The sequence below is a fragment of the Myodes glareolus genome, chromosome 22, assembly GCF_982192425.1.
Source record: "Myodes glareolus chromosome 22, mMyoGla1.1, whole genome shotgun sequence".
Classification (NCBI taxonomy): Eukaryota; Metazoa; Chordata; class Mammalia; order Rodentia; family Cricetidae; genus Myodes; species Myodes glareolus.
Window position 1 is genome coordinate 55,497,085 of NC_142047.1, and position 16,841 is coordinate 55,513,925.

At 47.6% G+C, this 16,841-nt stretch overlaps 1 protein-coding gene across 7 annotated transcripts in view; it reads right to left on the bottom strand.

Moving 5' to 3' along the window:
• Sipa1l2 (signal induced proliferation associated 1 like 2) overlaps positions 1 to 16,841 on the bottom strand; it is a 157,828-nt gene that overhangs the window by 56,548 nt on the left and 84,439 nt on the right. For all 7 annotated transcript variants that reach the window (XM_085681908.2, XM_085681911.2, XM_085681910.2 and 4 more), the window contains exons 4-7: positions 11,466 to 11,599; positions 9,518 to 9,706; positions 5,509 to 5,683; positions 4,155 to 4,258 (exon numbers count right to left, since the gene is read on the bottom strand). In XM_085681908.2, the coding sequence (XP_085538034.2) occupies positions 4,155 to 4,258; positions 5,509 to 5,683; positions 9,518 to 9,706; positions 11,466 to 11,599 (602 nt within the window). The remainder of the gene's footprint in view (positions 1 to 4,154; positions 4,259 to 5,508; positions 5,684 to 9,517; positions 9,707 to 11,465; positions 11,600 to 16,841) is intronic.

Genomic DNA, 16,841 nt, shown 5'->3' on the forward strand with positions numbered 1-16,841 from the left:
TTACGTTCCTATCTAGGTCGCGGTCTTCCCAAGGACAGGAAATGTACCGACTGGCTTCCTGCCTTCCAAAGGCATGCCCAGTACAAGTAGGCACCCAATGCACATTTGCTAAATGAATAAATGAGGCACACAACCCATGTTCCTTCTGCCATGCATTAAAACCATGTTTTTAATAGTTTTAATTAAACCATTCCTGGGACCTCACCTTCCTGGGACCACATGCCAAGACTCCTACACAGGAGGCCCCTGGAAGTACAAGCAAGCAGCACAGAAATGAGCCCCACCCATTTCAGATAAAGCCAGTCACCCACTGGGGAGCTGGTGCTGTCACTGCAGGGCTGGGCCCATCTCCGGCAGTAAATCTCCCTTCACTGCCAACAACAAAGAACACGACCTTGCCCTTGAGTTTATTTGGCTCCTACAAAACATGTTTCACTGTCCTGGGCATTGAGCTTGACTTTTAACCCCCTTTAAACTTGGAAATAAAAAGGATCCATAGAGAGCTCCCTGGCTTCTAATTTAACACATAAAGAGCCAAGGAAGTAAAAATGAAACGCTCCTCCTCAAGAGTCCTGCTCATATCCTGTGGCTCTGTCTGAGCACAGGGAAACCATTGTACTGCCAGGAGTTTTGAAACATGTATTGATACAAAGTATTAATCTCCCTGCTCAAATCTGTAGTTTTAACAGACTTTGATATACCTCTAAGTAAAACATACCATTTCAAATTCATGTAAAAAAAAAGAAAAAAACATACAGTAAAAACTACATTAGGTAAAACAGTTCCCCCCTCTTTCCTGATACTTGACAAGTTCATTTTCACATATTGTGACCAGACCTAAGAAGATCAAGAACGAAGCAGCTATCAAAATTGAGACAGGCCTGGTGCTGTGATGGGACGGAGCTGTAGAACACAGAACACAGCAGCCTGCCCTACACATCCTTCACTGAGAATTCCCAAAGGACAGGACATCTTGGAGTCACAGTGAAGACAGAGCTAACAGAACCAACGGACGGACAGGGGCTATGCACCACGTGAGTCCAGAACGATCACTGTACATTGTGCCCCTTGGCAGTCAGATGATCGATCTATGAGGAGCATGTGGCATACAGTAAGACCCCGTCTCAAGGCACCAACAAACTAACGGAGGCAGGTATTCTCACAGTCAAACAAGGCCTGTATTTCCAAAGGCAGCCTTTCTTGCTCCCCACAGAGGCACAAAAGCTAGCTGGTAGATCTGGGTTCCCACCAGCCAGTCCACCTCCAACTTAACTGAGGTTCCAAACATTTATCACCGAATTAACGTCTCCTATGACCATACTGTACCAACAGACAGAGTAAATGTACAAACTAGCCAGGCAACGATACCATACGAAGGCATGGAGCAGAGTGTGGATTTTCAGAGCCTTCCTGACAAGGCTAAGAGGAAAACAGGGCAAGTGCAGCCCTCAGTTTCCACAGCAAACCTTGAGCTGCTGTCATTCCTATGCAGGGGTGAGGAAAATACAAACCACAGAGCCACTTCTGGGCAGAAAGTGTCAGTCGGGGGGAGGGGGGAACGACACACAGGCACAATCCTGATCTGCTCAGATAGCACCGAACAACCCAGGCTGATCTAGGATCTAAGGGCTCACCAGCTATAGCAAGCAGGACCCATGAGGTGCAAAACCCTTCACAGCAAGACCTGCAGCCAGTCTAATACAGCGCAGGCCAGCCCAAGTATAGAAGCCTGTACGTCCACTGTAAACATAATAACAAAACTTCAAGGGCCTGGTCACTCCTAGGTAATTCACAGGCTTAAGGCCCCCTTCCAGTCAGGGCCACCTGAACTTCGCACATGCACTAAGAAAAGGTTACAGTGTGCCAGGCACTGCGCTGTCTCCTTGTTTATGAGCCTACTCTGAGGAAAGGGTGTCTCTGCCAAGTTGAGCTTTGAAGTTGCCGTGTGAAGTTCTCAGTGATCATGCTGGCTGAGCTGTGGTCTCTTCACAGAAGGGGTACACAGGAAACACAGCTTTAGGAGAGACTACTATGAGCTTATCCTGTGTAGAGATGTGGGGTCCCGGGACATCTGTGGTCTAGGGGCTAGTAAGGCTTCTCCTGTGGGAAGGGCTCGGGCCTACTAACCGCTCCTGAACTTTACTACCTCAATAAGCAGCTCCCGGAATGATTTATTACAGGAACAAACATACAAAATCAGATTCTCTGAGGACAAACCTGGGCCAGTTAACAAGTTACGAACACTCTGGCGCTAATAAGACTGGGGTACAAGCAGAGTTGGGGTTCCAGTTGGGCTGAGTCACATGGTGACTGGTGACTGCCATGGGACTGGCCCTTCAGACTTTTCTGCTCTTGGTATTAAGTTTGTGGGCATTATTTGCAGGATGAGAGAGATGGGAAGAGTCAGAAGAACCTGTGGCAAAATTTTAATAGCCACGCCCATGATCAGGGAGCGCCACTGTTCAGTTAGAACCAGAACATCCCACCAGCAGTTTATAATCAGTAAAGTCTACTGAATGCCTGGGCGAAGAAAGTCACCCAAACCACCGAGGCATTCAAGCCTTACCTTTACACAACAGGTCTTTAGTAATGGGGACAAAGTCAACAAGCAAATTTAGTCACCTAAAAATACCCATGAGCTGCACCTATGGGATTATAAAACAGTTAACAGTAAAACTTAGGCATAGTGCACACAGCACTATTTAGGGCTCGGAGCTGGGACTGGCAGTGAAGGCTAGTAATCCCGGGGATCTAGGGAGAGATCTTCCAAAGATGAAGGGGGAAGAACAACAAATACTAGAAAGCGCTATGGATCATCCAGAAGGTCAAGGACTGAGTTAAGAGTCTGATGAAAACATTCAGCCAGTGAGTCCCAGAAGGGAGGGTGTGAAGTTTGAAGTTTGCTCCTGAGGGGAAAGGCCCAGTGGTTTTCTTAGCTGAAGGACCTTTGGGGTTTAGAACTAGTGGGAGGGAAAAGAAGTAGCTGGTCCTTTCTTTAGGAAAAAGAAAAAAACGTAAGTTTTGACTCATTTCATGGATTTCACAAATGTTTAAGAGATGAGACAATTCAGGGTTGGAGAGAAGGTTTAACAGTTAAGAGCACTGCTATTCCAGGGGACCCAGATTTGGTTCCTAGCACCCACATGATGGCTCACAACCATCTGCAATGCCACTTCCCAGCAAACACTCATAAACATAAGACAAACAAATCAAATTAAAATAAAAAGGAAATGAGGTAATTATCTGCCGTTACGTTCCACTCTCCAGGCGAGCCACTCTCAGGCCCCACTGCAGTGTCTGCACAGGAAGGTAAACATGCTGTCCAGAATGTAAGCATGCAGCAACAACTGCCTCTCAGTCCTGCCTTAACTGTGACACGAATGCACAAACCACATGCCAGCAGCTTAAGGCCTTCCCTGGGAGTCACCTCCAGACTCAGGCAGCCTTCTTCTTTTAGAGGAACTGGGGTTGGGGTTTCCACCCCACAGGACCACCTTATGTGACCCAAACTCCCACATTCGTGGAGTAGCCACAGCACTGCCAAGATCTGCTATCAATTCTAGCAATTTCTGTAAAAGAACTCAACTCATTTTATAGCTACACAAAACATCCTGTTAATTACTTGGTGATGTTTTAGGCATCGTTAAGCTTTCAACACTGAAGTCTGTGGGAGTGACTGCCAGGGCAGGAGATCCTCTCCCCACACAAAGGGTCAGTGCATTGTGTCATTAAAACAATACAATAAAACCCCAATGAGCAGCAGCTAAGAACAGCTTTAGCCCCCAGTGTAGTTAATATTTTCTAAACTCAAGTTATTCACCCACATGTGGAAATATGTCTGGTCAACACAGTTGTTTTCATAATTGACATGGTGGACAGGTGGTTCTCTTAAAAAGTATGTATAGCCAGTTTCTCAGTTTCCTGATCAATAAAAAAAATACAACAATCTTCCTCTAAAGGCTCTGATATCCTACAGTTACAGCCAGAGAGTCAGTCAGCTTAATCGGAGCAACCTATGGTTAAATGTAAATTCGCAGTCTCACTCTTACCCACCCCCCACCCCCCACGCCCGGCACGGTGGATCTGAGAGCTGGATGGATGCACTGGGGGACACGGGAGTGGGGACATGCCACGATGCATACAGCAGGCCTTACCTGCTGCCTGTTGTTCGGCATATATGGAAGCAACGTCGACACGTGGAACATGAGTTCAAAGTCTTTGTATGTGGTATAGAGGGAGTGAGTCCCTGTGGAATCAGCTAGAAACAAAGTAGGCAGAAAGCTGGTCAGGCAAGCACAGAACCAGGACTCTACTGTATGGACGGGGGTTTCCTTAAAGGATGAGAAGCAGAAGCTGCACTGGTGTGAACCTGGATGTAACCTCCCTGGCGCTCTGCTCGGCTGTTCAGCTCTCCCCTGAAGCTGCCCTCCCAGGCCTCTGCTCTCCTGTCAACTTTCTACAGAGCATGTTCTCAGAGACTTGGACCCAGTAGGGAGATTATGGTCTCTTTCTGTACCTCCTTCCTGGATAAACACACGTTAAAAAACGGTATAGCTAGGTTGGGAAATGGTTCAGTTGGCAGAGTGCTTGCCCAGTGTGTTGGGGGAAGTGAGCTAGGGTCTGCAGCACCCATGTCAAAAGCTAGGTGAGGAGTGGGTGTCTGCACTTGGCAGGTGTGGAGACAGGCAGATGGAGGTCGCTGGGCAGCCAGTGTAGCCTCATCAGTGAGCTCCAGGTTCAGTGAAAACTCCTGCTTACAAAGGAAAAGTGGGTGAACCAGTGAGAAGGCCCAGCAGGTGACAGCTACTGCCGAACAAACTAGAAAACCCAAGACTGATCCCTGGAACCCACAGATCAACCAGAAGGATATGGGGCTGATACACCCATAATCCCAGCATTTCTATGGCAAGACAGGAGGTGGTAACAGAACTGCCCTAACACACTGGGCTCAGAGAGCCTGGGGTACTTTAGGTACTATCAAAAACGAGACAGCCTGCCTCAACAACATGGGAAGAGGAAATCAACTGCTCAAAATTGTTCTATGATCTACATGCCCATCATGGTGCTGTGCGTGCTATGTTCTACCTCCACACGCCCATCATGGTGCTGTGCGTTCAGAGTCTCACATGAGAAATAAAAATTAAAGGGCATAGGGTGGAAAGCAATGCAAGAAACACTGACTGACATTGACTCTGGTCTCTACATGAACCTGCATGCACTCTGAACAATGTACACACACATGTACACACACATACACCATATATAAATATTTTAAGCAAGAAATGGTGGTGTCTGAATTGTTGATTGTAAAGCTAGTCATATGTTGTCTTTAAATGTATATAAACACACACAAACAGGCATATAAATACACAGCCACTTACATACACATGCACGTAAACATACACTCACAAAAAACACAGGAACCCACACATACAGAAACACAAGCTACAGAGGCTATTTGCACACGTGTGCACAAACACCGTAACTCCAGCTCACAGAGGTGCTTACTCTTATTGTCCAGCTGAGCACGGTACTTGTTGAAGCCTTTCAGCCGCACCCTCTGGCCGAGGAGGTCCAGGAACTCCTCGAAGGCTGGCCCTGCGGTCTCGTTGTTGTACATCTCCTCTTCCGTGCTCTGCCCGGCTTTGCAGTACAGGATCCCAATTTTGTGCTGAAAGCTCAGCTACAATGAGAGGAAACATGATGAACTTGGCAGCCAGGCCAGACCTGCTCGCTTCTAGCCAAGTTAAAGCTGCGGAAGCCCAGGATCTGGTTCCTAGGAAAGCATGCTGGAGAAAGTCCCAAAAGCAACTCTCATTGTGCAAGATGTTACAAACAGGAACCAAGTCCAGAAACCCCAGGATACAGCCAGAGAAGAGTGAAACCCTAAGAAACACTGTCTGTGACCAGCACCGTGTGGGGTTTGAGAAGGAGTGGGCCGCCCTATGCAGACACAAAGCAAAAATTGCGACTTGTAAATGCCTCATCTAACACACTTCACAGCAGAATTAGGGTTATCTCCCAAGTTCGGGAAAGGGTAAGGCCATGGACTTAGAAAATTTTTCTCTTCTCTGGCTCTTTTGTTTTTTCTTCTGTAATTTATTTGAACATTCATGGGAAAATGTTGGCTGAGAGAAGAGAAATCAAATCAAATTAAGGTCTGGTATGGGAAGAATTCCAGCGAGAACTGCAATACGTGTGCATGCATAGAAAATGTTTTGTTTCCACCAAAGTACGTTTGGTTGTACAATTATAGTCATTTCTCACATTTTGACTGTTTTGAAAAGAAAACATTGGCCACAGACACGATACTCCAGAAAGACCTGTGGCAGCAATTGAACAGTTCCTGCCACAATCCTACGTCACAGTCAATACTGTGTCAAAGTGGAAGCCGCTGATTTCCTCCAGAATCAGAAAGAAACTAGTTCCAACTTCAGCAATTACTTCTCCCGGCCCACAAACATCAGCTTCTCGGTCCGGCCAGCAGAGGCCTTGATCCTCCAGCAGCAGCGAAGCCTGAGAGACTGACCTTCAGACGTCACCAGCTCCCTGCAGATGTGGCTCCATAACGGGTTGGCCTTCGGAACTGAGGTGGGAAACTAACTGAACCGCACAGCTGACTCTAGCAGCAAAGCGAGGCAGAGTGACAGGCAGTTCTTAGAGCCAGAACAGAATAACGGTCTCAGCCGCTTCAGTATCCACAGTGAGAGAGACTGGTGCTTCCTGGGTGACCTCAGTGGGCTGCGGAAGCTTCGCTGTCTCTTTGATGGGTGCTGACAGGAACCAGGGTGCGTGGGGAGTGTGGAGCCACAAGCTCCTCATCACAAAGACCACAATGGCTTTGGCTTTGACTGTGGCTTCCAGAGGTTATGCAGTCACTATTGAGCACCTGGTATTAAGGGCTTATTCTTTACTGGAGTCAAAAAATTTTTTTTTCCCCAAAAGGAAAAAAAAATAACAAACACAATTTGACAAAGCTTTGTTATTCTTTACAAATAGCAGCAGAATCTGAGTTGCTTAGAGATGACTTGGCTCTTCAGAGCTTTAGGGACAAGGTGGTTGACTTCAGCGAGACCAGAGTGACGTCAGAAGGTTCCAAACATGTACACTGTACTTCCCTCTCCATGGTCAGAGAATTTCAACTACAGTGTCCACCAGTAAACTCTAGAACAGGCCATCACTTGCCATGGCCATGACCCCACAGGTGTGGTTTCAAGCTGGCTAAGCCGAGCCCTCCGTGGGCTTGCATGCATTCTCTGATTCCCCACACCTTCCAGCACTCCTTGGGACTTTGTGCAGGCCAAGGGTGGCAGCTCCCTGCTCAACACTATGCTGTCGATTTCACTGTCTTCCATGCAGCCAAGAAAACCCAAATTGCATCTAAATCCAAACCAAATGGGAATGGTGTTTCCAATCACTAGACCTGCATTGCACGGACCAAGACCCTTGGGAAATGTAATGACAGAATCAGAATCCAGATCCTGTAGATAGAGGGACACACACAACATGGCCAGGAACAGGGCTGCGCTCATGGATGGTCACCAGTATTCACCTCCCTCATCTGTTCTCCAGCAAGACGGAACTGAGAAAGAAATGCTGCCAGGGACCCAGCACCATTTTCTACAAGATTGCAGTAAATGTTATCTACTGTTATTCAGGAAGTGACCTACTGTCACCTGGCCTCTTTTAGAAAACTAAAGAAATTGTCAAATGGCACTTCACTTTTCCTCCTCCTAGTACACTGACAAACAATGCTGCTGTGACATAGCTGAGCACACGTTCTTCTGGTATGATTGAGTATCCTTTGGGTATACACCCAAAAGTGGTATTGCTGGATCTTGGGGTAGATTGTTTTCTAATTTTCTGAGAAATCACCATACTGATATCCAAAGGGGCTGTACCAGTTTGCACTCCCACCATCAATAGAGTAGTGTTCCCTTTACCCCACATCCTCTCCAGCATAAATCATCATCAGTGTTTTTGATATTGGCCATTCTTTAGGTAACTCTTCTTAAGGGCCAACCTATGAATTTCCTAATGTATAAATCAGAACGGCCTCTTTAAGAAGAGAAAAAGGCAGCATATGTAGTAGAGATGGCTCAGTAGTTAAGAGTACTTGCTCTGTAGAGGATCCAGCTTCAATTCCCGGTACCTACATGATGGCTCAGAACCACCTCCAACTCCAGTTTTAGGGAATCTGATGCCCTCTTCTGGTGTGCATACATTCACACACATAAAAATAAAAAAACAAAAAGGAAGTGGGAGTTGGGGAGATGGCTCACTGGTTATGAGCGTCTGCTGTTCTGTCAGAGAATCTGAACTCCCAGCACCCATATGGGATGGCTCACAACTGCTTATAATTCCAGCTAGAGGGTTTCTGACACTCTTTGGCTTTCTCAGGTACTGGCGTGTGCACACACGCGTGTATACACACTTCTAAAAATGGAAAAAATGGCATTATGGAAGCTGCGAGGTAAGTTTATAAAGACTGTCACAACCCCAAGGCCCCGCATTGTAACTGTTTTTCAGCTTTCCACAGTGCTCTATCTCCTTGTTGAAACATCTTACCAAATCCAGCAACGAAAATGAACAAGTGAGACTCTCCTCCCCTGATCATGTCCTGAAGGGAAGTGAGATGGCCAGGAGCCAATCAGAGGGACCCACAAGGGCTACAGAACCCAAGCAAGAAGAGCCACAGCAAAGTTAATTATCAGTTAAATATCTGAGCTTTTTTGTTGTGTTAGTGCCCTCACAGGCAGATTTGCTTTCAGGAAAACAAACAGAATAGTTGTGGCTGGAGTTAAGAGGGCAGATTTGGCAGGTGACGGTAAAATACATCTCTGTTAGAAGTAAGATAAATAGCCACTGTTCTTAACAGTCCTTGACTTCCAGGACACAGGAGGAGTTTCCAGAGCTGAAAGTTCAGTTGGCACTCAGGTCCAAACATCATCACAACACATAGCCACCTCAACATCGCCAAGTTGGAAGACAAAGCCACGAAGCCCTGCCTCCAATATCAGTTCGCTGACATCCAATTCTAAGATGGTGTTCACCCAAGGTCTGAAAAGGCCGGGCATGGCTTCTGGACCTGCCCGGCTTATGACCTCACGACCATCTGTCTTACTTGGTGAGGACATAGCAGGCCACAATAGCCATGTGGTTTTGTCACTCTGCTCCTAAAAAGCAGAAGCACATGGTTGGGGAAAATGGACCCTCTATGGGATTTTTTAGATTGGTCTTTGGGGTCATACGCTTTACTTTGAGACATTTGCAATAAATGGTCTCAAAGAAAGAACATGAGAACCTGGTGTAGGAGCTAATGTCTATAATTCTGGCTACCTGGGAGACTGAGACAGGAGGATAATGAGTTCAGGACCAGCCAAAGATACAGTAAAACTGTATCTTTAGAGAGAGGTGAGCTGGCGGGTGTGTTCCCCATGCATGTGTGTATGTGTGTGTGTGTCCTACTCAGTTCAGAAAGTTCAGCATGAGCTTTCTGGCCACACATTGTACGCACCCCTTGTTCATCCAGCTTGAGCAGCTGCTCCGGGACTTTGGGGGAGCTGGCTGCCTGCCGCAGGCACTGGATGCTCAGCTCTGGGATAACATACTCCAGGACTTCCTTGAGGGGCAGACCCCGGGCAGTTCCATGCCGGGCCGTGGAGGGGACAGCATCTTCTAGGATCGCTCCTCTCAGCGTTGTGAGCTGGGACAAATGAGACTCCAGTTAGTACCTGGTGCTGGGTATTCACAAGGGATCTAACAGTTTAACAAAAGGAAGCGAGACACTCCAACTGAAACAAAATCCACATTCCTTTCATCAACAACTCTACAGAAGGACAGGAAGGCACCAGGAGGGGCAAACAGATCAGACAAACAGAGGAGAAGGAAACAAGGCCGAGCAACACAAACAATTGACCTGAAGCCCTGAAACCCCATGGGAAGCTACTGAGGAGGGACCACGGGAGAAGCCCACAGTACATCCCCCTCCTCCAGTCTCTGCATTTCTGTTTATCCCCTTCTCCTTTCTTGTCTTCTGTTTAATATCTATGCCGAACACTCTTAGGGGTGCATGTGGGTGGCTGAGATGGGGCCACAGGACCCAGCCTCACATTTTGTTCTACTGCTTGGAAGCCTAGTGTTCTGAATGAAAATGGTCCCCATAAGTACATATATTTGAATGCTTGGTGCCTGGCTGGTGAAACTGTTTGGGAAGGATTAGGAGGTGTGACCATGTTGGAATAGGTACATCACTGGGGGTTGGCTTTGAGGTTTCAAAAGCCCATGCCATTCTGTTAGCTGTCTGCCTCCTGCTTGTAGATCAAAGATATGAGCTCTTAGCAGCTCTTACAGTGCCATGCTTGCCTGCCTGCTAACTGCCCCATCCCTACCATGATGATCATGGACTCTAACCCTTAGTAACCATGAGTCCCAATAAATGTTTTCCTTGATGTTTCTTTGGTCATAGTGTCTTCACAGCAATAGCAAAGTAAGTAAGACACCTAGGTCACCATTCCGAGCTGTCATGATAGGGAACAGCCATTGCCATGTGATCCAAGTGATCCCACTGCTTGGCCATGGGAACTGAGGGTGGTCATAGGGACACTGGCATGTACAATGTTCTCTGTGCAGTCATAAAGCCTGTGACCGCACTAGCCTCAGGGAAGGTGACAAGTGTGACAGACATCAAGACAACTGGTTTCATCAATTATTTACATTATTATCTTAAACTTTAGTCTGTACGGGTCTGTCTTCAAAGCTGTCACTCAAGGAAAGGGCTTAGCCCATATGATCACAGTCAGCATTGAGCCCAGGACACCAAGACACCTGCATATATCAGCTGAGACATTCAGGGTCACCATGCTTACAGAAACAAAGGAAACCAGAAAAACCTCTTTTTTCTGTCTGACCTAATGTGATCAGCTGGCACATTCTGGACGGTCTGCCAAATGGGGCCCACTCTGATTATGTGGGACTCAGGCCTGCAGTGCAGGGCAATCTGATTCCTTAGGGTGGCTGTTGTGCTGCTTAGCTGGACAATGTGTCCAGTGATCTCGATTCTTACTTGTATGAGAACAGGCAGGCACAGAAGCTGCTCTGCCACGGTGTGGGCTGGATGGACATGTAGCCAGATTGGTTCTATGTGCCTGCCAGATGTTAGACCCACTATAGGCCACCTCATCTCCTACTTTTGGTTTTAAATGCATTTTCAAATTCTGATACGAACTGTGTAGCTCACATCCATCCTCATGTCTCAGTCTGAGAACCTGCCATCTTTACCATGCTATTAGGTAGTTGGCAGTAAGCTACTTAAGATCCAGGACAGGCTTCCAAGTACTCACGCAGGATAAAAACCACATAACCCCTCTCAGAGTCCTTAAGCATTACATGGCTGACAAGAAAATTAGGTTTTCCAAAGTTTAACCAAAGTGGCAATGAGGGTGGACTCCACAGCAGCCTCTCACCTCACTGGTCCTGAAGGCCACCCTGTAGTTGAACTGGGACCCTTCTTTCTCCTTGGGATCTTCCACCTTCTCCCTCCGGATGCTGACTGCCACGGGGCCAAGGTTTTCATCTATTCCAAAGTAGTTCTGGTGCTCTGGGATTCAAAGGAGCAGAGTCAGGGGGGAGAGCGACGCTGCAGCATTGGTTCACGTATGTCCCCAGGGGAGCGACCTGAGGCTGCACTGTGATCCCGACACACACACAGTGCACCCTTTCTGTTCCCTATCTGGACATGCTGTCCAGTCCTGCTGCCTCACTCGCTACCTCTATGTTCTTCACTCTCAGGGTAATGAGGGCCCACACCCCAAAGCTGCCATCAGCAGGATGGGTGCCATCCTCAGCACTGTGGAGAGGCATGGTTCCTCCACAATCATCACTGACGCTGATATGTGCTGCTCCCTTCCATGTAGGTGAACTTCTCTGACTGAAAGAGACTCCTGAGGTTACCCATGAGCCACTCTGACCTGTCAGAGTGATCTTAGCCATTAGTAGAGTGGCAAAGGCCACCTTGCCATCAAACTGTCTCTAGTGTCTAAGGAGAAACTTAGTGACAGGGAACACATGACGATTGCTGGGCTGTGAAGGTCACTGGTTCTACAATCCCAGTAACTCCCTCCACCAAGACGCCAGTTCACCTTTTCTTTCCCATAAATCCCTGGCCCTTGGATGAGACCCAAACCACACAACATCATGGCAGGAATGGACACGGGGTATCCCATCTCTTAGGCACAGGGTGCCAAAGGATACATTTTCTAATGGACAGTCACCAGCCTTCACTCATCTTCATTACAGCCACATGCCAGGGGACAATTAGCAGTGGGAACACGGGAACATTCAAGGAAGCAATCCTCACTCATGATGTGAATCTCCAGGCGGGAACCCTTCCAGTGCTGGGACATTCCTCACTCTGTGGACAACTCTCGCTGAACCACAGACCCTTCTTTGAGGGTCACCCTGCCCCACTGCAGTTTCTACACTGATGCTTCTTCAGAAACAGCCCAACTTACGGCAGCACAACAGAGGCAGCTGGGCTCTGCACAGCAGTTGCCCTCGTGCCCATTAATGCAGGTTAAGAGCGTGTCTGTCATTAACAGCCGCATCACACAGTACCACGTGCAGAACAGGTAGCAGATGTGAATTCTTTACGAACCACAGTCTGGTCAGTTCTCCAAGGGTTGTATCCTAAAACATGGAGTTTTTCTTCACCCTTACACGAAACATCACATTTATTCCCTCTGGATGTCACCGTCTAGGCTTCCACCAATCTTTCCCAACTCTCGGTTTTTGAGTTCGGGAAGCCTGCAAACTCTGCAAGGCTCTGCAAGCTGTGGTTCGATGCTCTGAGAACTGCTGGAGAACTCTGAAGTCAAAGCGCCTGCGCCACTCCAGCCAACACTGCCCAGACTGGCTCTGAGATAAAGGCCACTCAGTTTATACTGACTGGGAACCAGACTTGTGTAGCACAGATATTCTGTCCTTCTGACTGGGGAAGCAGACTTGTGTAGCACAGGTATTCTGTCCTTCTAGAACCAGACAGAGCCAGAAGCAGCAAGAAGGCTACGTTTGGTGAGAAGGTGAGTCAATTCAGAATGGAAAAAGCCTGTATGTGGATACAGTATGTGCTGACACCAAGCAAGATAATGGTCATAGCCTTAACTCCAGCTTCACCAAACACAGACTAGGGTTGAAGAAGCTGAGCAGCTTCTGTGACTTGAATCAGGAGTTTAAGATAAGTGACAGGAAGTGAACTGCTTGCTCAGCGATTCTTGTTACTCCTGAGGACGCACTAGTGAAAAGGGGTCCAGGGAGCTGCACTGACCCTCGGTGTAGCTGCAGCTAACCGCTCCACAGACCTGGGCTCTACTGTTCTTGGCAGTGCTTTGTAGCTCTCTGTGGTGGTTCCCTGCCTTTCTTCAGATTTGATTTGATCCCAGGTTTGTGGTGTTTTAGAATCCATCACAAACACACACACACACACACACACACACACACACACACACGTGTGTGTGTATGTGTATACATGTATGTATGTGTATGTGGATATATATATACATATATATATATATATATATATCTACTATATATATTTCAAATTCTCAAATTTCTGTTTCCGAACAGGTTGCCGCAGACTTCAGATCTGAGTTTCCACTGGTATGCTTTCAGGTGACCGCCTGGGAATTCTGTTATACTCAGTCTTTTTAGGGGGACAGTGAATCAGAAGTCATATTTTGAAAAACTGAAGACCTATTAGCTCTTTCCCTAAAGATGACAAGGATACAAACTAGGGAGAAGAGAATAAAGAGAAAGCGCCCCTCCTGACAGCTTTCTCACGGCGCTGCAGCCACATCTTGTTTCCTTTTCTGGCTCTGGCTCACTCGCGTGTGGGTATTTCTGAATTGACATGCAGAAGGGAGGTTCCCATGGTCCACAGGCACCATGCCTGTGCCTGTAGACCGCACAGAGGTTATGCCCCACCAGTCTTTGCTAGGAACCTCACAGTGCCTTTGGTTTCAGCAAGAGGGCTGCAGAATGCCTGCATATGTTTCTAAAGAAATTAACATGTTTCCCTGGATTTGAGAACATGCTGCCTAGCTCTTATATAGAGCATGCCCACAGACCATGAAGAGATGTGAACACAGCCTATGCTCCCTCCCCCACTTCCCCAGAGGAAACAAAGGCAAGGCTTTCAAAGGACATCCTGCATCCCTTTCAGGAAAGACCTGAGAATTTAGTCCTGAGAAGCCCTGCCACTCTGGAGCGGCTTTGAGCAAGTTCCTCTTAGCTGTGTGCATTCAGACACCCCCCCCCCCCGCCCCGGCTTGGCCTTATTTCTGAACCAATGAGCTGATGATTTCCATAAAATTGTTTCAAGAGCGAATCAAATGAAATCCTTCCCTGGCAGGATGGACGCTGTGAGAAGGCTGTTGATAAGTTAAATGAAAATCCACACATCACTCAAATATAACAGAACATGATAAAAAAAAAAATGGTTAACAAGATTGCAGTGTGGGAAACAAGAATCGCAGCACCTTGGGGGTGGCACCCTGGATATTCCATCCAGGAAGGGGAAAAATTCTTAACTTCAACAAAGAAAAAGAACTGGGGTGCCACGGGACCCCAGCTCAAGGTTGTTTCTAGACTCTGCAGCATCTCAGAGGGGAGATTAATTAGCAAGTCGCCAAGGGGTTGAGCAGGGAAGGACAGGCACTCTGCATGCTTAGGCCTGGGCTGGGCTGAAAAGACAGATGAGAGCAGCTTTGCTAGGTTGTAGGACTCAGTGGTAAAGTACACTGCAAGGCCACAGACATCACAGGCTCAGCCCATGCAGAGGACTGTCTCCTCTAATGTAGCAGGTTCAGTCCATGCAGAGGACTGTCTCCTGTAATGCAGCAGGTTCAGTCCATGCAGAGGACTGTCTCCTGTAATGCAGCAGGCTCAGTCCATGCAGAGGACTGTCTCCTGTAATGCAGCACGTTCAGTCCATGCAGAGGACTGTCTCCTGTAATGCAGCAGGCTCAGTCCATGCAGAGGACTGTCTCCTGTAATGCAGCACGTTCAGTCCATGCAGAGGACTGTCTCCTGTAATGCAGCAGGCTCAGTCCATGCAGAGGACTGTCTCCTGTAATGCAGCACGTTCAGTCCATGCAGAGGACTGTCTCCTGTAATACAGCAGGCTCAGCCCATGCAGAGGACTATCTCCTCTAATGCAGCAGGTTCAGTACATGCAGAGGACTGTCTCCTGTAATGCAGCTCACCAGGTCTTCGCTTTTCAACAACTTTATTTCTGCATGCTGCAGACTTGGGTGACATGCCATAGCTGGTGGCTCTCAGAATTCCTAAGACAGATTGTGTGGCACCCTTCCCTCTATGCAGCGGTGTGCCTGCACTTTTAGTCACTGTCCACTGCTGTGCTCTAGGAGCAGGACACACAGTACAAGAGCAGTGGGACAGATGGGTGGGTGAAGACCCCACCTCAGCAGACCTCGGGAAGTCTCACCCAGCCCTGAGGAACCTATGTCCTGCAAAGCTGACTTTGTCAACTTGTCTCCACGCAGGAAAACTGAAGTACTGATGCTACCACACGTCTCCCACCCAAGCTTACCCAAAGTGTTGTTACTGAGCTTGGAAAACCCACAGCACTGGAGGGAAATAACCATACAAAACAAATGAGCAGCCATGTTTCAGATGGGGCCGAAGGGGCGGGGCTAAGTGACGCTGTAGGAAATGACCTGCTGCGAATGTTAGAATGGAAACCGCCTGGCAACAGCACTTCCATAAACAGCTTCAGAGGATAACTTCACATAAGAGGCAAAACTACGCCACGGGCTGTGGAGATGGCTCAGTCCACAAAATGCATTACCATAAACAGAACGCATGAAGACTAGATTACTGAACTCCACGGAAATGTCATATAATTCCTGATACAGTAGGAAGAGGCAGAGATGGGGCGGAGTCTCTATACAGCAAGCTGGCTAGCCAGACAAATGTCAGCAAGTGCTGGTTTCAACCCGGAGACCTTGTCTTTAAAGGAAGGGTGAAGAGTCCAGAAGGGCTCCTGATGTCAACCTCAGGCCTTCAAAGGCATGGGCAAACATATGCACATTCACAAACACAGATGTACAACCATGTACCTGCAAACACATATGCATACATGTGCTAAAAACCAAACAAGTGACAGGGGAAGCCAGCACAGCATTGAGACGGACAACAGTTCCACCAACATACACGTACAACAGTATGTCAGAGAAATGAAATCAAAACAACTCTGAGTTCCATCTTACACCTGTAAGATTGTCTAAGATCAAAAACTGACTACAGCTTATGCTGGAGAGGATGTGGGGTAAACGGAACACTTCTGCATTGCTGGTGGGAATGCAAGCTGGTACAGCCCCTTTGGATGTCTGTGCGGCCAATTCTCAGAAAAATCAGGAAACGACACAGTAGAAAAAAAAATGACATCTTGAAATTTGCAGGCAAATGGATGGAGCTAAAAAGCATCATATTGAGTGAGGTAACCCAGATCCAGAAAGACAAATATCACATGTACTCACTCATAAGTGGCTTTTAGCCATAAAGCAAAGAAAACCAGCCTACAAATCACAACCCCAGAGAACTTAGACAATAATGAGGACGCTAAGAGAGACATACATGGATCTAATGTACATGGGAAGTAGAAAAAGACAAGATCTCCTGAATAAATTGGGAGCATGGGGGCCATGGGAGAGGGCTGAAGGGGAGGGGAGAGACAGGGAGGGGAGCAGAGAAAAATGTAGAGCAAGACTAGGAGCTGAGGGGCCGTCCCAAACTGCCTTTGCTCACTGCAGCTTTCAGCAACA